Source organism: Musca autumnalis, unplaced genomic scaffold, assembly GCF_047663935.1.
Source record: "Musca autumnalis isolate F117 unplaced genomic scaffold, ASM4766393v1 scaffold_1, whole genome shotgun sequence".
Lineage (NCBI taxonomy): Eukaryota > Metazoa > Arthropoda > Insecta > Diptera > Muscidae > Musca > Musca autumnalis.
The window spans coordinates 268,872,133-268,896,604 of record NW_027411644.1 but is presented as its reverse complement, the minus strand read 5'-3'; the positions used below and the strand labels follow the sequence as shown (position 1 = coordinate 268,896,604).

At 35.8% G+C, this 24,472-nt stretch overlaps 1 protein-coding gene across 1 annotated transcript in view; it reads left to right on the top strand.

Moving 5' to 3' along the window:
- Positions 1-24,472, top strand: part of LOC141389530 (uncharacterized) — a 1,388,168-nt gene that overhangs the window by 582,641 nt on the left and 781,055 nt on the right. Inside the window, exon 4 of the mRNA XM_073961143.1 lies at positions 9,023-9,099. Coding sequence (XP_073817244.1) covers positions 9,023-9,099 — 77 coding nt within the window. The remainder of the gene's footprint in view (positions 1-9,022; positions 9,100-24,472) is intronic.

Sequence of the window (24,472 nt, the reverse complement as noted above, 5' to 3'; positions counted from 1 at the left end):
ACGTAAAACCTTTTTATTGAAAGATAAATAAATACATAGTGGGGAACTTTTTAAATAGAATAAATAGAACTTTATGTGAAAAGAAGAGAAGGAAAAACAAAAATACTATGAAAAACAATTACCGCATCTTGTACTTTTACCCAACAAGTCCTGGCAAGAGAAACAAGATTAAAGGGGCGGGGTGAATAGTTGGTGACGTGAACGAGGAGATACCTAGCAACGTACATGGTGGGCTTTAATGTCCGTAAGACCAATGGATTCACATGAAAGTATTATTTTACAAATGTAAAAATTGTAAGACTAAATGTGTTCTCGTAACTAAGGTAAATATATTTAGTTGGTAACCAACGCTTGAAACTAGTAAAAAATTATCAGTCGGCTTTGCCGACAGAGATATACCCTCAACCTATGTAAATTGAAACTTTTATCTATGGAAAGATCAAATGTATTTAGGGTATTTTCAGAATTTTTTAGCCCTTTTTGGACACGTGAACTTGCCGACAAAAATGTGGATTAGGATTAAAGTTCAAATGGAATGGACAGACATAGTCCCGTCTGGAAGTGGATCTTATTTTGAGAATCAAATCTTTTCGATAGATGTCGCGCCCACTAGTCATTTCAGGGGGTCATCGTAAACTTTTGGACCAGTATGCCAGGAAGCATGGACTTGTCCACGGAAAGCATAATATCGCTGTAAACAGTAGAGTTGGGTAATCTAGTTCCTTGTACTAGTTCCAAAACGTATGAGTAACATCATGAAATATAACGTGTGATATTAAGTATACGCAGTTTGTTCAAAGAAAAAATGTGGGTCATTGGAACTGCGAAGTGAACGAGATAGTTTCATATAGTTCCTTTGGCACAACTCTAGTAAACAGGACCACAACGAACAGCATACACACAGAGAAAATATTGTAGGAGCAATCATATTCTAAGAACAAAATAGTGTATTTTAAAATTCCTAAAATATGTATTGTTGGCGCAACAATATATTTTGTGAAATTATGTTTCCTAATAAAAAATACATATATGGTTGAAACAACAATATATATTTTCAGATTTTTAAAATACACTATTTCGTTCTAACAATATGATTGCTCCTACAATATCTCTTCTCTACGTGTATTTCCAAAGGATCTTCGAACAGACCCTAAACTGCACTTAGACACAAATGTTGAAATATTTTGGGGCAGGTACCCTAAGGAGAGGACCAATATGGGCCATTTTAGAATTTGAACTAAATTTGGACAAAATATTAGGAGATCCAAAGCTTGGACCTAATTGGTTGCCATTTCAGTGAAATTTGTTATATATTGGGGGAAAGTACCGTAACTTCTGGGCCGGTATTGCTCATCTTCGAACTGAAACTAAGTTTGGACAAAATATGACGAAGCCTAAGCTTTGGACCAAATCCGTTGATTAGTTCTAGCGTTATAGTGCTCTCCAGCCCCTACATAAGGTGCCATAGGGGTTTTTCTACAACTTTCGGGCTGTTTTCTCAAGAAGTATGGACTTGCCCCGTTGTAATGGAGGCAGCGAATGCAAGTTACTTTAACAAAAATGAAAGTGTTTCGAGAGCAGGTCTTAAAGTAAACCTATCCAAAATGTTGGGTGGAAGGAACCCGAAGGAGTGAACAAATATAGTCCATATTCGAACCTGACCTATATCTGGTAGATATATTTGGATGTGTAATGAATGGACCAAATCTGTTAGTTATTACAAGACTTATCGTGCGCACAACTTTTCCGAACATTTTTGAATTTTTGTGGGGCATGTACCTGTAGTAGTGGACCGGTATTGCTTGTCTTCGAACTTAAACTATGTTTGGACAAAATATTACGAATTATTGGACCGAATCGGAAGATTTGTTCGAGAGTTATCTTGCATTCCAAGCACTACACACGGTGTCATAGGGTTCTTTTTGCACATTTCAGGCTATTTTCTCAGAAAGTATGGCCTTGCCCCTGATGAAAATTATACCGTCGTATGGAGGGCAGCAAATACTGATATGTTATCGATACGAGGGGTGCTTCCTTAACCCGGGTTTTCGGTACTTTTCTGGGCAATTTCGGGACCGCGGGATTGGTCGGGACTTTGCACTATAGGGGTATACTGTGAAGTAAGCAATTAAATTTTCCTTGAAAAATTAAGTAAATTGATATAAATAAAATAAGAAAATAGTATTGCAATAAAAACAGGACAAAAATTGGGAGAAAGCTAAGTCGAAAGATGATTCTTATTACACTAAGGTCTTTAATAGTTTATTTTTTCTTAACCCTGCATCCGATTATCGAACTCTATATAGTTTTCCAAGAAATTGTTAATTCGATTTGCGTCGTTTCACTTTGACGACGCATAGCGAGTTCTGGGTTACGAATCGGATAGCTAAAACGACCTGAAAAATATAAATTTCTTTCAATTTTAAACGTTGACACAAAATTTGTACAAACTTCTACAAAAAAGAACTGAGAACTACTTTTTACTTGCAAATTTACGCAACATTTTCTAAATATATTTTAAATTATACCCTTCGTAGCGTAATTGATTAATTATACTTTCAACAACTCTACAGAGGATTGGTTTTACATATGTGGAAAAAACCTCATTGCAAACTAACTTCAAAAATCCCGGGACCTGAAAGAAATAAATTCCGAGATTCGGGATCGCCATCCCTAGTGCTTGCATTAAGCAATTGGTCTAGTTGAGTGGAATATGCAGTGGCCAACAGTTGTGTTTTCAGTTTACCGAGGCCCAACTTCCGTGTTGTGTCGGTTCGTGTTAGACGGGTACATACCTTTGCTGCAACAAGGTGGTGATCCGAGTCGATGTTTGCTCTTCGGATGAATGTCTTCCATCAAACACAACGTGATCAATTTGGTTTCTTGTTTTTTGATCTGAGTATATAGATGTCTAAATCTGGTGCTGCTAACTACCATATTTTTTGTTGCTGCGAAGTATCAGCCTCATTCCGTTGTCAGATGTTACATTATGGACACTGAATTTTCCGACTATTGGACCAAAGATATTTTTCCACTTTTGGCATTAAAATCGCCTAGAATAATTTTAATGTCATGGTTAGGACAACGGTCATATGTAACGTAAGCGCTCGTAAAATATATTATTGGTCTGCTCGTCCCTGTCTTTGGTGGGAGCATGGGCGCAAATAAGACTGATGTTGAAAAATGTAGCTTTTATGCGAATTATGGCAAGTCTTTCATCCACCGGGGTGAAACTGGAGACCAGAAGTTTTAATCTCCGACTAACTGTAAAGCCGTAACCAAAATCATTCATTATGTCATGGTAGCTATAATACAGTGCGCCATCGTATCTCCTATATGGTAGTTATATCGGCTTTGTAAACTGCACCTTCTCTATAGAGAGTCCGGACATTCCAGGTGCAGATTCGCAGATCATGGTCCTTAACACGTTTGCGGTGGTCGTCAACTTTAGATTCATCGGAGACCCTATAAAGTATACATATTCTTGATCAAAGTAAAATTCTAAGTCGATATAACCATGTCCGTCTGTCCGTCCGCCTGTTAAAATCAAGATACCGCAGGCATTGTTTAAAATAGAGCTTTGTAATTTGGTATAGAAGTTTCCATTACTCCTACGATGTTTGGTATTGCAAATGGAACGGTACCACCAGTTTTTCAGTATTTTGAAAGTTTTTTGAAGATTTTTTTTGGTACTTGGTCTTCGTTGGGGGTATACAACTTTTCCCCAGAAATTTGTCAGTAATGTCCACGCCTTCATATAGCCCCCATAGAACGGTACCTCCCTATTTTCGGTATTTTGAAGGTTGTGGCCAAAAATAATCCACAGAAATGGCTGAAATTTGGTTTATGGTCTTCATTTGGGGTAATAAACGTTTCATAGGAAATTTGTCGGTATAGGTCCACGCCTTCATATAGGCCACATAGAACGTATCTCCCGGTTTTTGGGTGTTTTGAAGGTTGTGGCCTCAATATTCCTCAGAAATGGCGAAATTTGGTATTTAATCTTCGTTGGGACGGTACAGGTCCATGCCTTAGTATAGCCCCCATAGAACGATACCTCCCCATTTCCTCCCTATTTCCACCCGATTTTCGGTATTTTGAAGGTATTAGCCTCATTATCACAGCGAAATGGCTGAAATTTGGTACTTGGTCTTCGTTGGGGGTATACAACTTTTCCCCAGAAATTTGTCAGTAATGTCCACGCCTTCATATAGCCCCCATAGAACGGTACCTCCCTATTTTCGGTATTTCGAAAGTTGTGGCCACAGCCAGCAACCGAAATGGCTGAAATTCGGTATTTAATCTTTGTTGGAGGTAAAATCCTTTTAGACTGAAATTCGTCGGTAAAGGTCCACGTTTCGGTATAGCCACCATAGAACGGTACCTCCCGATTTTCGTTATTCTGAAGGTTGTTACGTCAATATCCCACCGAAAGACTGAAATATGTTATTTTGTCTTCCATATATTCGAGAAGAGAATTATCAGTATAGGTCCGCGGGTTCCTATGTCCTCCATTGTGGCGTACCTCTCGGTATTTTGAAGGTTTTACCGCAATATCGAAGATTTTGTATTTAGTCTTCTTTGGGTCTAAAAACTTTCCGCCAGAAATTTGTAGGTATAGATCGACGTTTTGATCTTTTAAGGTTAGCCACATTGTTTTACCGAACTTGGTGAATTTGGTATATAGTCATCTTCATAAACGAAAGGAAATTAATTGTTCCATTTTACTTCGATACAACTCGTGGTGGAGGGTATAACAAGTTTGGCCTGGCCGATCTTAACGCCGTTCTTAATTGTCTTTCTTTACTTTTGTTTCCCCGAAGCCCAAACCCAAGTTTATGCGTTCTTAACGTTAGCTCACTACTTTTAACGGGTGTTAAAGGCAGCTACTCTGGTGGCACCACGTGCAGGTCAGTGTTCACTTCAGATGAGAGAGGGACCAAGATAATCCTGGGAAAGCCGTTGCCAGGTATCTTTCAACCCCTACGTCCTATTCCATATAAGTTCAGAATATTTCATGGTGGACGTTTTAAAAATTTCGGCCCGGCAGAACATAACGCTTTTTTACTTATTTGGACAATTTGGAGTCGATTTAGCAATGTTCGTCCGTCCGTCCTTATGTCTGTCTGTCCGTCTTACTGTCTGGCTGGTGCGCACGATAACTCTCGAACGGATCAACTGATTCGAACCAAATTTTGGGTATCGTAATATTTTGTCCACCCTGATGCAATGGTATGCACGCCCGCCTTGCACTCATAAGATCGTGGGTTCGATTCCCCGGCCAGGCAACATCAAAACACTTTTCAACGGTGGTAAAATAACCCTCAGAAATGTTGGCGACATTTCCTGAGTATATCAGCCATGTAAACCTTCTCTACAAAAGTGGTGTCTTAGACACGCCGTTCGGATTCGGCGATAAACTGTAGGTCCCATATCATTGAGCTAATATGAATCGGGGTGCACTCATTGATATGAGAGAAGTCTCCCTTGTCCCTTGTGGGCTGTTTGTGGAACAATTATAATTATTATAATATTTTGTCCAAACTTACTTTAAGTTCGAAGATGGGCCATATAGGTCCACTGCTTTGGGTACCTTCCCCATAAAAGTTGAAAATTTTTCTGTAAAATGGTGTAAACGATAACTCTCGAAGGAGCAATCGTCCAAACTTTGCACATCGTATTATTCCTTCTAGATATAGATCGGGTTCGAATATGGAGTATATTGGTCCAATCCTTCGGGTACCTCCCACACAAAATTCGGTTAAAGTGAAGTTAAAGAGCTTCTCTAGGATCGCTTTGAAATTTATTTTAGTAAGCTGTCCTTGCGGCTACGGCGGTACAATTTTTTTCTTGCGCAAGTCGATACTTCCTGAGATATTGGCTTAAAAGTTACAAGAAACCCTGACGGCACCAACCAAAATGGCAAATCCGCAAGCAATTTTCGCAGGGAGTTTCTGATTGGTGCAGACTTTGCACATCATATTATTTCATCCAGTCATGTATCATGTTAGAATATGGACTATATCGGTCCACTCATTCGGGTACCTCCCACACAAAATTCAAAAAAAGTGAGGTTTAAGAGCTCCTCTCGCATCGTTTTGATTCTTTTTCAGTAGGTTGTTCTAGCGGCCTCATTTTCAACGGTAGAATCTTTTTCTGGATTAAGGCAATACTTCCTGAGATAATGGTCCCAGCACCAAAACCCTCCCGGCACATACTAAAATGGCTATTGTGCAAGATAACTCTAAAACTTTTTCGAAAATGTATTTTAAACTTAGTTTAAGGTAATTTAATATTTCGAGTCCTCTATGAAGAAGTGTGATTACTAAAACAGTTTGGTATATGTCAATGATTTGGTATAGCCCCACATTACGGTACTCGTGATACAAAATCAATATATATACTTACGAGTATAAAAGAGTTCAGTAATGATTACTTACTGATTCACTGACTCACTGACTGACTGATTCATAATCAACGCCCAGGCTAAACGGCTGGATGTAGAATCTTGAAATTTTGAGGGAGCGTCACTCTTGGTCCCAGGGTGTCAGATAAGGTTGGATTTTTGGAAATTCGAACTAGAACGTCACGAAAAGTACTAAAATGTACTAAATATGGTACACTTAGTATTAGGCAAACGCGAAGAGCTAGAATTCTGAAATTTGGAATGAGGTTCACTGATGGAGAGTTAGAAAGGTTTACCAAATGGTTTTTGGAAATTCGAACTATAAGTGTACGAAAAGTATTAAAAGATACTCAATTTAGTACCATTTGCTATTACGCGAACGTATAGAGCTAAATTCTTGAAATGTGGAATGAAAATCAAGTTTTAGAAGATGAGTTGATATAAGGAGGTGGTTTTGAAAATGTGTACTCATGTGTAGGAATGGGTAAATATGGGGTAGGATTGAGGTAATTTTGGAAATTTTTTATTATGGGTACGAAAAGTACTAAATGGTACCAAATCTTGTACAATTTGGATTTGAGTGATCGGATAGAGCAGGAATAGTGAAATTTGAAATTATGATTACAATTGGAGTGTGGGATTGGACTACTTTTGAAAATTCATACTTATGGCTACGAAAAGTACTAAATGGTACCAAATTTGGTACAATTTGGATTTGGTTTAACAGATACGGCTGGAGTCCTAAAATTCGGAATTAAGATTACTGTTAAAATGAATGATTGAGGTAGTTTTCAAAAATCTTACTTATAGGTACAAAGAATACGAAATGGTACTAAGTTTGGTACAATTTGGAATTGCACGAACGGATACAGCTGGAATTTTGAGATTTGGAATTACGATTACTGTTATTATTTTGTATTAATGTCAGTGTAGGGTTGAGATATGTCGTCGAAATACGTACCATAAGTATACGAAAAACACTTAATGGTACTCAATTTGTTATTGGGTGCAGGGACAGTGTTGGATTCTGTATTTTTTTGGATTTAGGCTGAGTATTGGTGTGCAACGTTGGTCTCGCTGTTAATGTGTAAGAGTGATATACGGCTGATATTTTTGAAAATCGAACTAAAGGGGTACGAACAGTACTAAAATAAAAATAAATATTGATTAAAATTGGTATTAGTGCAACAAAATTTTCAGTGTTCGCCATTTCTATATTATATATTGTTTATTTGTGTTTTATATCATTTCCGCATACGAAGTAGCGGGTACTTTGCTAGTATTTTATATACGGCATAATTACACTGTGCAACACTGAAAATGCAAACAACTTATAGTATTCATTTTTTGAAAGTACATATTGAGACTACAAAAACCCTAGTAGGGTTTTGTCATGTCAGATCCAGTTCGGATTTTATGGCCTCATCTAAACCGGGCCAAAACTACATTTTTTTTTTTTTCATTTATCGGTCCTTTATCTCAGAAATGATTAGTAATTTGGCTTTGCTATCTTTGGCAATATTGTAGGTCTAAACTCGTAGAACTTATCTTTTGAAAATACCAAAATCGATAAAATAAAGAAAATTTTACATAATTGCTGAAATTTTGGTCAGTATCGGCTAAACTATTGGGATTTGAATCAAGTAACCTTTTGCAAAAATCTTCCAAATAAAGTTCTTAGCAATTCTTCAAAACATTCTGAAACTCTAGAATGCTTATTTCATGTTGTTTCAGCGGTATTTTGCATCATACGTATTTCAAATACAGTTCACACCAACAGTTTGTTCTCGCATTTCGGATTTCACCACATTATTCATATATTTATTAAATCGTCGTTGAAAAATGTACTGAAAACAACGTGGTAGAGGCATTTTACAACAATGGCATGTTCTGAAGAGTTGTATATTACATTCCAACGATTATTTTTCCAAAAGGAAATATTTATATGGTGCCAAATGTATAAAAATTATGGAAATATTCGATATTTTATAACATTTGAAGCAATAGGTGTTATTTTTCGGGTTCATTATTTCTCCAAACATATTATTCTTGTCCTTATCACAGTGTTATTGTGTTTGGTTTCGTTTTAGTTTTCTTTTTTTATCAGTGGCTGAGGGCATGTCTCCGTGAGCACATCTGACTGGTACATTCTTACTTGTTATTATCATAGGCTGAAGGGATATTTTGGTGAACAAAAGCGAATGAAAAATTCTGTTTTTAGAAAAGAAAGCAAATTTGCTGCGAACGCGAACATCGGGCTTTTTGTTATAATACGTTAGAACCTTTAAGATTGATAACTACGTGACCTTGAAGGCTGTATCAACATTTATGAAATAGTGACCCAAATAGAACTCATGTTAAATTGGGTTCTGATTGTAACTCGATATCTGCCATCACCCACATACATATCTACAACTTATTTCGTTGTTAGAGATACATTATCATACCATCTTTCTTACTTAATTATGTCTGCGAAATCATAATCTTTGCCCGTAAATAAATACTAAACATTTTGAATTAAAATTTTAATGGACAGTTTTAACATAAATTGCAATTTTATTTATAATTAGCATAACACTAAGGTGCAATGAATTGTTTATCTTTTCTATTTTCCAGATTGGGCTGCCAACAGAGGCTACCCTAACCAACGAGACATGTTTTTACTATGCTGCAAGACTAACAAGCCATCACCTGTAGGTAAGTGTAAGAGTTCACACTCATATTTTAACATTAAATTTACATTTAATTTTAAAACTCACACGGGTTTTGGGAAAATGATAATTTCTTTTCGTGCTATATTGTTGTTTATGCCCAGAGCTTGTGGCGGGTATGGAGGTGAATTTTGCTTTGTGTACATAGCAGAAAAGTGTGACGCAAATAAGTAAATGTTTATCAAAGAAAGCATAACCACAATAAGACGACAGACAGTACAGCACAGCTTTTTGGTGGGAAATATCAACCAACCAGCCAATCATCCGGCAACAAGACAACTACAAGACATCGATTCATTGTTGTTTTACTTTTGTGGGAAATGACAACATTTTCCAACTTCTGCCGGCACTTATAACCAACCATCATCTTGAGGCAAATCTTCATTGATGTTACACCAAGAGAGTGAGTGAGCCTATCCGTTTCATTGAAAGTGAAGACTTTGTAGATGTCACGTTGTGTTTCCAATGTTCATCTGCTTGTAATGTGATTTTCACCCGCACTCAACACATTAAACATGACATAGAAGATCACGTCACGTACAGGATTACCATTCAAAGAAGTTTGAGCTTAACAAAAATGCAAATAAGAATTTCATAAAGAAAAAAAAAAATACAAAATATGCATGAAAAAGTTTAAATTAAAAATTATTATAATTTCAATAAATTTTACAGAATGTTCAAAAGGCTTTATATATTTACATATATAATAAATATAAATACATTGCAAATTATGGTCTGAGAGCTGCCGCTGTGTATTATTCAGCATGCTTAAGGGAAGAAGAAGAAAAAGTTTGGAAAAGAACTTGCTTACATTTTCATGACTGCGAGTGCAATGAGTAAATAAGGACTAGAGACGAAACGGAAATTGGTTATGCCATACGCGATCTGAGTCAGTATAGAAATCATCTAAAACAGCAGAACAACAGCTATCCAGTAAAAATTCGGATCCGTTGGCCACTATGTAACTCATTACAAAGTAATGTAACACATTAAAACTACTTACTTCACTACTTACAAGGTAATAAGTACGCGTAGCTCAGTGTGGCTACAAATCAGAAGTTCTCATGATCAAATCCAGCGAAGAGCAAAATAAAATAAAAATATGAAGTGCGGTGAAATCGAAAACAATTTCACTTCAAGTGTTCTAAAAATAGAACATATGAGGATTTCTGAGTAAAATCGGACACTTTTTCAAGATGATGGATGTATTTGATTTCCTTTATTTTTTGCTGTGGTGATGCTGTTCATCAGCAACGCATTTTAGTATTTTTTCAGAATCTTTTTGACTAATGGTTCCACAGATATCGCGCCTTGAAAAAGTCAAATTCTGTAAAAACTATGTGCAAACAAATACTAATAACTTCTTTAATATTGCTCCAAATAGAAAAAAATAATCTTTTTTTGTTTCTTGTTGTTGATTTGGTCAGGTTCGGTACTTTGTTCTTGGTTTTACTTAAGCTTTCAGACCTCTGATAATTTGAGCAAATAAAACAACGATTTTATTGCTTTTATTCCCGACGTTTCGTTGCATTTTTGGCCACTTCCTCTGGGGAATTCGTCTATTTAAATAATATAAATTTGTTTTCGATTACAACAAATCTATTCACAATGGTATAAACAGTTTTAAACTTTTATTATTATTTTAAAGGTTTTTTACATTTAAATTGATAATTGTTTACTATGATGGCAACCCCATAGCACGAACTAATGTTGTCTGTAACTTCTTTTATGCTTTGATTACATTCGGCGTCATTTTGTGATTTCGAAGGCGTTTCGTGATTTTGCGCGGAATCAAGCAAAATTTATCATTATTTCGCATACAAAAATTAAATCATTTCATTTCGTGATTTCAGCGAAATCAACATCGAAATCACAGAACACATGATATACAACCCTGTTTTTGCCTAAAAAAGTACCAAAAGTTGCAACACTTTTCATGTATCACAATAAACAAGGTAGACATTACTGAAAGCTATTTTATCGTTTTTGATTTTTCTTTTTGTTTCATCTATCAATGAAATGATGACTTTGGTTGGGAAACTGTTATTTTTTAAAATATTGGTTATTATTTAGATATTCTTCTTGTGGAACTGTTCATCACTGATGTTTGAAATTCTGTATATCAGACCCTTTGCTGTGTTGAAGATCTGCGTTTTTGGTTGTGTTGAAGTTGAAGTTTAATATTCTGCCTGATGATATTTCTTTTGTATACCAGTCAAAACGTTTGTGGTCTTTGTTACGTTGTAGCATTGCATCTAACATGGAATTGAACCTTCTTTTTCAACTTCTATAGTAAATTGTATTTTGTTGTGGTATTGGTTGAGTGTTTGCAAGATATCATCTGTATCGTCTTTGTTCATTATTGCTAGTATACCATTTACATACTTTTCAATGTATTTGATATTTATGTCATTATGTTTCAAGTTTGAGATTGCATCTTCGAGAAGGTAGTCTAACACTATATCGGCTATCGTCGGCGAAAGTGGATTACCCATACACTGAAAGAAAAATATTTCGTTGTATCAATGAACGGGTTTCATTGATTATTTTTCATTGATGCTATGAAACGTTCCATTAATATAATGAAATGTTTCTTTCATGCTATGAAACTTTACGTTATTTAAAATGTAATGATTTTTGGTTTCATTGTATAAACGAAACGGATTTCATTGATATAATGAAACTTTTAGTTTTTGTAGTAGTTAAGAAAAATATGTAAGTTTTGAATTCAAACTACATACAATGGGTATAAAAGAACAGTACGCAAAACATTTTTTTAAAAAAATGTCGAAAAAATTTATATTTTCGATGTTTTTGGTTGCTCCAAAAATTAATGAAACAGTTTCATTAAATAAATGAAACAGTTTCGCTAAATAAATGAAACATGTTTGAAATCCCTAATACACCCGTATCTAATATTATCTTATGTTTAGGTATTATAACCCTTTTCGCATTTGTATTCTTTGTAAATCTGTTAATTTATAACATTTGTATTCTAATTATTTTGTCTTTTTAACAAATTATATTTTTGACTATCACAAAAAGAACACATATATTGGCTACATCCATATGTATGGAGACACATACATAAATATGTATGCATGAATATTTACAAAAACTAGCAGAAGTGCCACCAACTGTACACAAATTCGCTACTGTCGCCGATTGGCGTTGGTATACATAAATATGTATTCATTCGCATTAAAAAGAATGTTATTCTCAGTTCTTTGTTATTGTTTGTACGAGTATTGTTGTTCATTGAATTCCAGCTGTGGTTGTGTGTGTGTATGTAACAAGCAGAAAACACGTAGGCAAAATTACTCTCTCTTTACAAAACAACCACCGTTTTCGTAGCTACACCAAATGATGTTCACGAACTTTGTTTTAGTTTGTGCTATACCACAATCAAGTGTGGATGAAAAAAGTTATTTTACGTCTGGTGTTTTCAACTTTGAAAAGTAATAAGAAATGGAAATGTAAATATTGTTCTTTATGTGTTCAGTTGTTCTTTTAAGAGAATTTTCATTTATATTTTTTTTGTAATGGAAGCATTCAGTAGAACATCTAAAGATGAGTGGAATGGCGGAGAATTGGCCAACCAAGCACCTCAAATTTAGAAAAAGGAAATCTTGTATCCTAACAGCTTGGAAGTACACATTGAATTGCCCATAGTTTGCTGTAGTACGGCAAAAATTAAAGGTAAGTTAATGTTTAGAAAACCAAAAAAAAATAGTTTGTTTTTTAATTTTGCTTACAGATGACAACGCCCAGAAGGATAATTAACTTCGCTGAATGTAAGTATGAAGTGTTTAATGTGAAATAAAAATTCAAATATTGGTTAAACTATTTTTTATGTCTTGTTTTTTTTCAATTTTCATTTGTATTTGCAATGGAGATAAAAAGAGAAAATCTAATGATCAGTGGAAGTACGAAGACTGTCCGGGGTCAAAGAAGCACTACTCCCTTAAGAAACAAAATGCTGTATCCCAACATAATGGACGTACACAGGGGATGACACAGCGACAAAAGTTGGAGGTCAGTTATTGTTAAGAAAACCAGTTAATTTGTTAACAATTTGTTTATTATTTCAATTTACTTACAGATCAATGTGGTTAATACCTGATGAATTAAAAATACCTTGTTGTATTCATGGTCAACACTAATTGCAATAAAACGAAATAAACATATTTAGCATTGACTTCATTTTTGTTCATTACGTGAGTATGAAATGACTTCATAACATGAATGAAATCTTACGTTACATCAATGAAATGTGTCATTGATTTTGAGCCAACGTAAGGCTTCATTGCATAAATGAAGTATTTCATTGCATTAATGAAAAAGTTTCATTGCATTAATGAAGGATTTGCATAGCATTAATGAAAAAATTGCATTGCATCAATGAAGAAGTTCCATTGCATTAATGAAAAAGTTTCATTGCATGAATGAAGCATTTTCATTGCATTAATGAAAAAGTTTCATTGCATCAATAAAAAAGTTTAATTGCATCAATGAAGGAGTTTCATTGCAAAATGAACGAATTCGTTAATTTTACTTCAATGAAACACAATAAAACTTTTTTCATTTATTCAATGAAGCTCTACGTTGGCTCAAAATCAATGACAAATTTCATTGATATAACGTAGGATTTCATTCATATTACGTACCTTTTTCTTTCAGTGTAGGCATCCCAAATACCTGGTTATAGATTTTATTCTCGAACATAAAATAGTTATTGTCTTTGAGGCAAAACCGCAATATTTGAAAGAAAAATTTTTTGGACATATTTGTGTGTTTCTTTAGGTGATCCCATTTTCCCATTATAATCTTGATTGCAGTATGTACAGGTATATTTGTGAACAATGAAACGACATCAAAAGAGTTCAAAATTTCTGAGCTATTAAGTTGAATATTCTTAAGACGCTGCTTCAGTTGAATGGAATTTTTTATATTGAAGTCATTTGAAATAACGTTGACCTAAATATTTGGATAATTTTCGGAGTCGGGTCGGAGTGGCACTTCAGGTTTATGAATCTTTGGGAGCCCCTATTTTTTGTTGTTTTATCAGTGCTTCGATGCAATATTGTGGCCTCAATATAACACCGAAATAGCTGATATTTGGCATTTAGTATTCGTTAAGAGTATAAAAATGTCCATCTGAACTTTGTCGGTACTCGTTTAGGTCAACGTGTTCATATTGCCCTCATAGAACGGTACCTTCCAATTTTCGGTACTTTGAAGCTTGTGTCTTCATTGTCCAACCGAAGTGGCTGAAATGTGGTATTTAGTCTTCCATCGGGGTATGAAACATTCCTCGTTTTCATGTTGCCTCCATTGAAGCATAACTCCCCATTTTCGATATTTGGAAGGCTGTGTCTCAATATCCTACCGAAACTGCTGTAATTTGGTATTTAGTCTTTATTGGGGGGTATAAAACGTTCAAACTGAAATTTGTCGTATAGCCCCCATAGAACGGTACCACCCAAGAGGAATAGCTTAGTACTTTCATAAACGAAAGTAAACTAATTGCTTCTATTCACTTCAATACAGGTCGCGGACATTTTGGGAGTCACTGGTTTCGACTCTCTCTTTTGTATGACCGTTCGAGATGAAGAACACCATGAGCTTTGACTTTGTGAGACTAGCCAGTGAGGGAGTGCATTCTTCTCTTATCTGTGGAAGACTTCCCATCTATTCACTACCACAGTCTCATTTTACATACCAAAGATCTCGAACATTCGTTCGGTCTCGAGTTTGCAGCCGTACCACCATACCAGCGCTTCAATGAGGTGAGGGATTTCGTCCTTTTCACCAGTTTCAATGTCCCACTTTTCCAATAAGTTACTATGCTGCTGGCTAAGAGGTCCCTTTATGCTCAATGCTGATAATTTTTATTGGACCGTGCCTTTGAAGTATGTGATCCAACAGCATATTGTTGATGTTTTTTTCAATGTCTGCCTGATCGTCATTGTGTAGCCTTCCAGACCCTTTACTGATGTCGAGCACCCCCTGTGGATTATACCTCTGCACCCTGACCAATGTACCCTTTTCGTTATGAGCTTTGCGATGTCCTCGCTTACTTCATCTACGATCTTGTGGACATCCTTTTTACTGGGGTTTTTCACGACGGCGGTGTTTATTTTGCTGCTGTTCTCGCAGTATCGCTCTCAGTCTCAGATGCCAAGGCACCCACATACGTGGGGAGATGTTTGTTCACGGCCGCTTGATCACAATGAGGTGTGATCAGGGATGCCGAATTTGACGATTTATTGTCATTTTGACGATTTTTTGGCCCAAAATTGGAAAACGACTATTAGACGATTTTATTCCCTGAAATGACGATTTTCCACCTTAGGCAAATGCATGAAATAAAACAGGATAACTATATTAAACATATAAAAGTCCAGCTTTCTGCGTTCTTTAAGAAGTCAGTTAGTCAGTCATGACCGAAAGACATGGACGGTCACACAGTCAATCAGGCGATATTTGAGTAACGCTGTCATTTAAAACTGGCAGTATATTTTCCTTGCTGCATTGTTGCAAACTCGATCGCCGTAATGGAAACTCTTATCTGGTGAAAGCTTTTTTAGTGGTATTTAAGTGAGATTAAATTAGCTTTACTGCTGTGGGTTGTATATCTTATGTAGACAGTCTCAACTATAAGCAAACAATTTACATTAAGCGTTAACCAAACCTAGTTTTGGACTATGCTGACGATTTTCCAAATTTTATTGACGATTTCCGATCAAAAACTGTCGGCAACGCTGGCTGTGACTCGCAGGTAGATCACTGGTCCACACCTATACTGGGTAATTTAGGCCCAGCACCATACATTTTAGATAATTTTTTCCTTCTTCCATATACATATATGTTTTGTTTTAGGGGACATTCCGTAGTCAGTTTTTTATCTGTAGGAAGCTCGAGGTCTTCAGAGAGGTGATCGTACCAATCTGGTCATGTCACAAGTGGTTTAACTCCCCTTATCCAATATGAGAACACTCTCGTGCTGACAAGTTTTGATATTGCCGTCATACAAAGGTAAAATACTTTTCTTTCTGTTACCAAAGTACAAATGTCCACGATTTGTGGTGACCACTTGAAATCCTAATTACCAATAACATTAAATGTTGACCGAAAAATTTAAAAACTTGAAATTGGGATTTACTATTCCAAAACATAAACCTATGTCCATAGGTTTTGGAAGATAAATTTATTGACCACTGGGAACTCTAAATGGACAAATTTGAGCCGATAACGTGGATTAACACGTCAATATAACTGAAATCGGGCGGTACCGCTATAAGTGGCTATTCCAAAACGTGTACCTATGAACCAAATTACGTCTTATTTGGACCGAAAACGTCGACAAAACCTGCAAAATAACTGAAATCGACCGGTACCGTTAGATGCAAGGTTTCGGAGTCAACGAGTCGGAGTCGAGCAATTTTGCTGGAGTCGGAGTCTTAGTCGAAAAAAATAACTCGACTCTGACACCGGGCAAATTTTTTCCAGAAATATAACTTTAAATTGGGAACAAGAACATTTTTTAGAAAATGGAAGTCAAGATCTGGGGGTGGAAAAATTCCTTTTCGGAATGAAAGCCCTACTTGAGAAGCCCATAGCTGAAATTTCTGAGTTATGACATAATGACATTAGTAATTGACTCAATCATTGAGAAAATAGCTTTATATCTCTGTTTGGAGATATTGTTTCATCATTTTTAGATGACGTGTTTTCAGTTAAATATAATGAGGAACCTTTCTGTCGAATATGCAGTCTTTTCAAGTCCTTTTTGTTATTGAACCCAAAAAATAAAACAAAATGAAATTTTCTACGAAAATGTTCCACCGAAAATTATATGTAGGTTTCCCATATCCAAGAATCGATATTGTCACGTTTTCATTGCTCTTTATCAGTTTTACCCGTTACTTTCTCAAAAAAAAAAAACATTTATCGCAACTAATATTGAATGAATGACTAAACTATGCCCGTCACTTTTATATCATAGAATCACAATTCGAGTAGATTTTACAGAATCAATAAATTACAAAAGATTTGGAAATGACTTTAATCTACAAAAGAGTTTTCAAGGAAAAAGTTATAAGAGCCGCACCAAAAACATGGACTATAACGATGGATTTTTATTCTGTTCCATTTAAGTGCGAAAAAATATTTTCTATTTTAAAGTCCCATTTTTATACCCTCAGCCATAGGGCTAAATAGAGTCCGGGTGGCTGGCTGGCTGGTGCGCACGATAACTCTCGAACTAAGGCACCGATCAGGTCAAAAATTTGGCATTCGAGATTTTTTTCAAACTTAGTTTAAGTTCGAAGATGAACCATACTACCTCCGGTACCTTCCCCACAAAAGTTCAACAATTATCACTAAAATGGTGCGTTTCGTATGCAACTCTCGGTTACTCCCGAATCGGTCATAATTTAGCATATGGTAATATTAGTTCCAGGCATAGCTCCTCTCGGATCGATTTGAAATTTGTTTTAGCAGTTTGTCTTTACGGTCCCCTTTACGACGGTACAAATTTTGGAGGGGGCAAGTCCGCACTTCCTGAAATAATGTCTGAAAAGCTCCAAGAAACCTTGACGGCAACACCTAAAATTGGAAAAATAACTCCCTCAGGAAGTTTCTAATTGGTCCAAATTTTGCACATTGTATTATTTCATCTAGTCGTGTATCAGGTTGGAATATGGACTACACCGGCCCAGTCCTTCAGGTACCTCCAACACAAAAGCTCATCTCAAATCGTTTTGAAATTCTTTCCAAAAAGTTATATTTGAAGGCCGAGTTACGACGGCGCAACTTTTTTTGGTAGGGCAAGTCCACTCTTCCTGAGGTAAAGGCCCAAAATCTCAGAAAAAGCCTGCCGGTACCAACAACATAGGGTAGGTAGTACGTAAGATAACCGTCGAAGGGAGAAATATACCACACTCTCTCTTTTAAATGTTTGGCAACTTGTTTTGTATGCGACTCTAGTTAAAACGGTACAAATTTTTCAGGGCAAATCCACACTTCCTAAGCAATTAGCTCAAAAACTCAAAACGCCACTAGAACCGTCAGAAGTGTTGTTGTATTGATCCAATCTCTTATTTTTAAATTTCCCGGGAAATCCCGGATTCCCTACATAAAATGTTTCTAGCAACATTTTTGTAGAATATTTTCATGCACGAAATCTCATCGTTTGCTAATTTTTCAGTTCAAGAAAACATCCATCTGCCTACGTGCTGGGTGGTGTACACAATATATGTATCTCAAATATTTCAATAAAATTTACCCACTCCACAGCAAAGTTCAAAATGTGAGCGCTGAATTTTATTTTATGGTGTGATCCCTACTTATAAATTTCAGCAATAAGTAGAAAGTATAAGTAGCATAGAATATGTGGTCAAATGTTTAAGTCAATGGGAACAACATTGCCTTAATATGAGCGTTGGATGGGAACAATTAATTTTATTCTGTATGCAGCATATAAACTATGTTTTTCGTGAAATCGGCCATAAAATTATATGACAATTGGTGTATTATTTTTCGAGCTAGATTTCGTAATATATTTCTCTTTCAGATGAAGAAAAAAATCTGCCAAAAAGTTACATAGTTTTCTCGGAAAAAAATCATGAAAAATTGCTTTATTGAGCTTCACAACTGGGGGTCTCCTTTTAAGGCTAAGCACACTAAAATGTTGGCTTACATCCAGTTTGAAACTTGGTCATGAATTGCATATAATTTTTATTGCATGTAGTCCTCATGATTTGTATTGCTCTTTCTAATGAATATATAAGGAAAAATTAACACATTAGCTTATTGGCCAAAATATAGGAACAAGTTAAAAATTTGTGCACACTTTATTCATTTTTAGTGGTGTAGGAATTCACTCTAGGAGTCGACCCAGAGTCGGAGTCGGAGTCGTGAAAAAAAAATCGTCTGGAAACGGAGTCGAGGCAACAATACCTCGACTCCGAAACCCTGGTTAGATGGGATCTAATCCAAAATGTGGAGAAATTTCTTGACCAAATTATATCCCAATTGGGCCGAATATGTCGATAAAATCTTTAAAACATCTGGAATCGGACGGAGCCGCTCTATTTTAGTTATGAAAATACAAAGTGCCAAATAACAACCAGTTCGGAGAGCAAATGGGACCTTCAACATTTTTATATGAAGAGTATAATTAAATCTGCCATTCCGTTTGTCGGAGACCCTATAAAGTTTATATATTCTTTATCAACATTAATTTCTAAGTCGAAATAGCCATGTTCGTCTGTCCGTCCATCTGTCTGTTGAAATCAAGATACAGCTCGCAATTTTTAAGATAGAGCTTTATAGAAGTTTCTATTACTCCTAGGATGTTTGGTATTGAAAATGGGCTATACCGGTCCACGTTTTGATAAAGCAGCCATAGAACGGTATATTCCGATTTTTGGTATTTTTAAGGTTTTAGCCTCCATCCGAAATTGGTGAAATTTAGTTGGGGTATAAAACTGTCCTCCAAAAATTTGTCGGTTAATAAACTTCCCACCTGAAATTTGTCGGTCGACGTCTTCATATGGTCCCCAGGTCGACGTCTTCATATGTCCCCCAGGTCGACGTCTTCATATGGCCCCCATAGAACGGTACCTTCCGATTTTCGGTATTGTTACGTTTTTGGCCTCAATATCCCACCGAAATGACTGAAATTTGGTTAGGGGTATAAAACTGTCCTCCAAAAATTTGTCGGTATAGGTCCACTTCTTCATACAGCCCCCATAGAACGGTACCTTCCGATTTTCGGTATTTTTAGAATCAAAATCCCTCCGCAATGGCTGAAATTTTATATTTAGTCTTGGGGTTATACAAATTTCCACCTGAATTTTGTCGATATAGGTCCACGTCTCCATATAGCCTCCATAGAACGGTACCTCCCGATTTTAGGTACCCAGCAAAATTTGAAGGAAGGATGCGATGACGTGATTTCATGGCATCTTTTGCATTGGTTGAAACGAAGTCGTGAAAGATCCGATCTTTTCATTAGCATTTGAACCAATGCAAACAAAGTCGTGAAAGATCCGATCTCTTCATCAGTATTAGAACCCATGCAAAGGAAGTCGTGAAAGATCCGATCTTGAACACCAAATAGAGATGAATTTTGTGTTTTTATTTATAAACTTTTTTCGAAATATATAACATTAATTATTTCAGTAGGTTGATGTTGGCGGAGAGTCGAAATCACAACCTGCGTTGTCGAAACTCTCGTCGTAATGATAAAGTCACCGCAAAGGGTTGGTGAAAATGACATGCCATAGCATTGGTGGAAATGACATGCCAAAGCATTGGTGAAAATGCCATGTCAAAGCATTGGTGTAAATGAAATGCTCTGGATCCAAAAATGAATAGCATCTTTTGGGGTCCACGCTCATATAAAATTCATCGATGAAGATGCTAAAAAGATGACGTGCCAGATTACTTGCACCCATGATTGAATGGCATCTTTGGCATCGAACATTTTGCTGGGTACCTTTAGAATTAAAATCCCTCCGAAATGGATCAAATTTTTTATTTCCACCTGAAATTTGTCGGTATAGGCCCATGTCTTCCTATATCCCCCATAGGACGGTACCTCCCGATTGTCGGCATTTTAAAGGTTTTAGAGTGGTGGCTGAAATTTGGTATTTAGTCTTCGTTGGGAGTATAAAACTTTTCACCAGAAATTTGTCGGTATAGGTATTTATTTCATTTACATTATAACAGGTACAAAACATCACATGAAAAAATCAGACAGTTTTTTGAAGATTTTTTGAAGAATTTAGTCACATTTTCTTCCTACCAATTGTTTGTTAATTGGAATTTTGTGTTCCCAGTAGATAAAAAACTTACTCGCAATAAACTATCCATATGCATTAGGCCGGGGCGATTTGAAAACCTTAATGGGCCCTTCTCGTTTCTTATTCCTGGGATTAAACTGAGCAAAAAGTCTACTAGACCATAGGTCTATCGTGAAAATCGAGCCTCCCTATTTTGACTTTAAGTTTTTTATACACGTTTTTTGGACATTTTGGCATATAACAGCCCAACCATTGAGATTTTCCGTCGAACACAAGGACAAAAATTGTAGCCAAGACAGTAATTAAGAACTCTCTAATGCATTGCAATAGCATTGGTCCTTCAGGCAGTTTTGGCCTTGAGAAGGTGGAAACCTATAGTGGTTTAAGTCTGAAACCCCCCTACAAAAAAACTATAAATGAATTTCTCACAATTTTCAAAATAAATATTGAACAAAACAAAAAAACATGCGTGGTACCTCCCACACGAAATTTCGGAAAAGTTCAGTTTAGGACCTGGTCTCGAATCGCTTTGATTTTTGTTTACGCAAGTTGTATTCGCTGTCCTCTATAGGGGCAAGTCCATACTTCCTGAGAAAATAGCCTGAAAGTTAGAAAAAAACCCTATGACACCGTGGTTGGAGCGCAAGATAACTCTCGAACGGATCTGCCGATTCGGTCCAAAATTTGGCTTTCGTAATATTTTGACCAAACTTAATTCAAGTTCAAAGCTGGATTATATCGGTCGACTCCTTCCGGTACCTCCCCCACAAAAGTTCGAAAATGTTCGGAAAATTTGTGCGTACGATAACTCTTGAAGGGAGTAACCGATTTGGTCCATACTTTGCACATTATGAAATTTCTACCAGACTTAGATGAGGCTCCAATATGGACTCAATCGGTAAACTCCTTCGAGTACCTCCCACACAAAATTTCGGAAAAGTTCAGTTTAGGATCTGCTCTCGAATCGCCTTGGTTTTGTTGTAACATCTTGTATTCACTGTCCCCTATACGAAGGTACAAGTTTCCTTAGGGGCCAGTCCATACTTCCTGAAAAAATAGCCTGCAATTTGAAAAACAAACCCTATGACACCATGAGTATGGGTGGAAGCACAAGATAATTCTCGAACGGATATGCCGATTCCGGCCAAAATTTGGCCTTCGTAATATTGTTTCCTAACTTAGCTTAAGTTCGTAGATAAGCTATATCGGTCCACTCCTTCAGGTACCTACCCCATGCCCTACAAAAGTTCAACATTTGTGTCTTAGTGCAGTTAATTCCTAATCCACATTTTTGTCGGCAAGTTCATATGTCCAAAAAGGGACGCAAAATTCTGGAGAGACCTTAAATACATTCGATCTGTCCGGAGGTGGAAGTTTCGCTTCACATTGGCTGAGGGTATATATATGTCGGCAAAGCCGACTGACACTTTTTTACTTGTTCTGGTCAACTTTTGCACAGTGTCATTTATCGACATTTTTCGAAAACTTTGCACCTTCTCAAGGCCAAAATTGCCTGAAGGAGGGTTCTAATGCTTTTGCGATGCATTAGAGAGTTCTTAAATACTGTCTTGGCTACAATTGTTGTCCTTGTGTTCGATCGAAAATCTCAATGGTTTGGCTGTTATATGTCAAAATGTCCAAAAAACGTGGATAAAAAACATAAAGTCAAAATCGATTTTCATGGTCTAGTGGACTTTTTTGCTCAGTTCAATCTCAGGAATAAGAAAGGCGAAGGGCCCATTAAGGTTTTTTCCTTCCATACAAATAGCCCCGGCCTAATATACATGTATGTAAGTTTTAGTCTAAACCCCTTGAACCGGTATTGACAAATTTTATTTATTTCGAGCTTTTTTGCCAAACCGAGATTGCTGTAATTTGATATTGTGTTTAATCACAGGATAGAAAGAAGAATGTTGAGCTCTTTAAAAGAGTGTTGCTACATTTACCTTCTGAAGTGGATGTAACTTGGTATTTTGGAATCTTAATGGGTACAAAATCTCTACACAGAAAATTATCAATATAAAGTGACTCTGTATATACCATTTTCAATACCAAAAGTTCTATGGTCCTATAATACATTTCACCAAAATGTTATCCACCTTTTTCAATTCGTTCGGACGCTTGAGTGATTTCCACAGACGCAAAGATGGCTATATCAATGTAGAATTGCACGCCGATCAAGAATATGACAAACTTAATATACCACAAATTATTTGTTTGCCTACGGTTAATGAGGAAGGTAGCTAGTTTACATTAACCTTTAGTTGGGAGCTACATTAAAACATTGTCGAAACTTATTCATTTTTGACAATATATTTTTTTAACCAATCATAAATAGCTTCTCCACAATTCATGTTTAAAGGAACGCCATTCGGACTCGGCGATAATAAGGTCCCATATCATTGAGCTATTATTAATCACTCATTGATATGACAGAAGTCTCTCTTGTCTCTTCTGGGATGTTTGAACAACAAAACGTTATTCCTCTTTTATTAATTAATATGTAAACATGAAAACATCTCCCAAAGTGTGACTTCTCAACCTAGACTAATCGCCTTTTAGTGCATTTTAAATAATTTAATGATACAATAACAAGCTTAGATCTTAAATAGATAGTTAAAACATGTCCCCATTAACTTATGTAGTAAATTGAGTGATTTTTTGCTTTTTAAAGTCAATGTGTCACAGAAAACATTGGTTTTATTACACTTCTAGAGGAAATATGTCTTTAAAAAGGTTTATTGCATAAAAACTTGTCTACCATAAAATATTCTACGAAAAACCACTTACACTTAAAACATGCAACTTATTACAAACATTCTCTTCTCATTTTCTTTAATTTTCTCCCTAATGTGAATTTTTATTTTTAGATACATATGTTCAACTTTCTTCCGTTCTTTGAAAATAATAATAAAAACCACTTTCCTTAGCTGCTGCCGTTATTAAGGTTTGAGAACATTTCTGTTTACATTTCCGGCGAAGAAAAATAAAATTTGGCCTTGTATCTAATAGAGTAATTACATAAATTTCATATGTCACTTACATATCACTTAACTTATCATATATGTATGTATGTACATTCATATGTTTTTATGTTCGTTGATGTCTACAGTCATACATATGTACATTAACTTATGTATGTATATGCTTGTACAATGCATTATCATATCATAATAAAGTGAAATTAATTTTCATTAGCAATTTGTAAAGGCATTTTCAAAAGTGTTGTGTATTTAAATTGAAAAATGAGCACGCGTTGATTATTGTTTAAATAATACTTTATTTATTAAATAAATAACAACGATGAATATACAATCGAATTAAAACGGAGTCGAACGTTTTGATAGGTTTGATGGTTGAAATCGAAGTGCACAAGCTAATCATAACTAGTAGGCAAAATGGCAGTTACCAAAATGTAACGAATACTAATTAGTACAAAAGATACTTTGATTAAAGAGAGAATTTATAACATAGAAACAGAGTTGCCATGTGTATGAAATGTAATAATGAAATACACTACAGTCTCCCAGGCTTAAATAAGG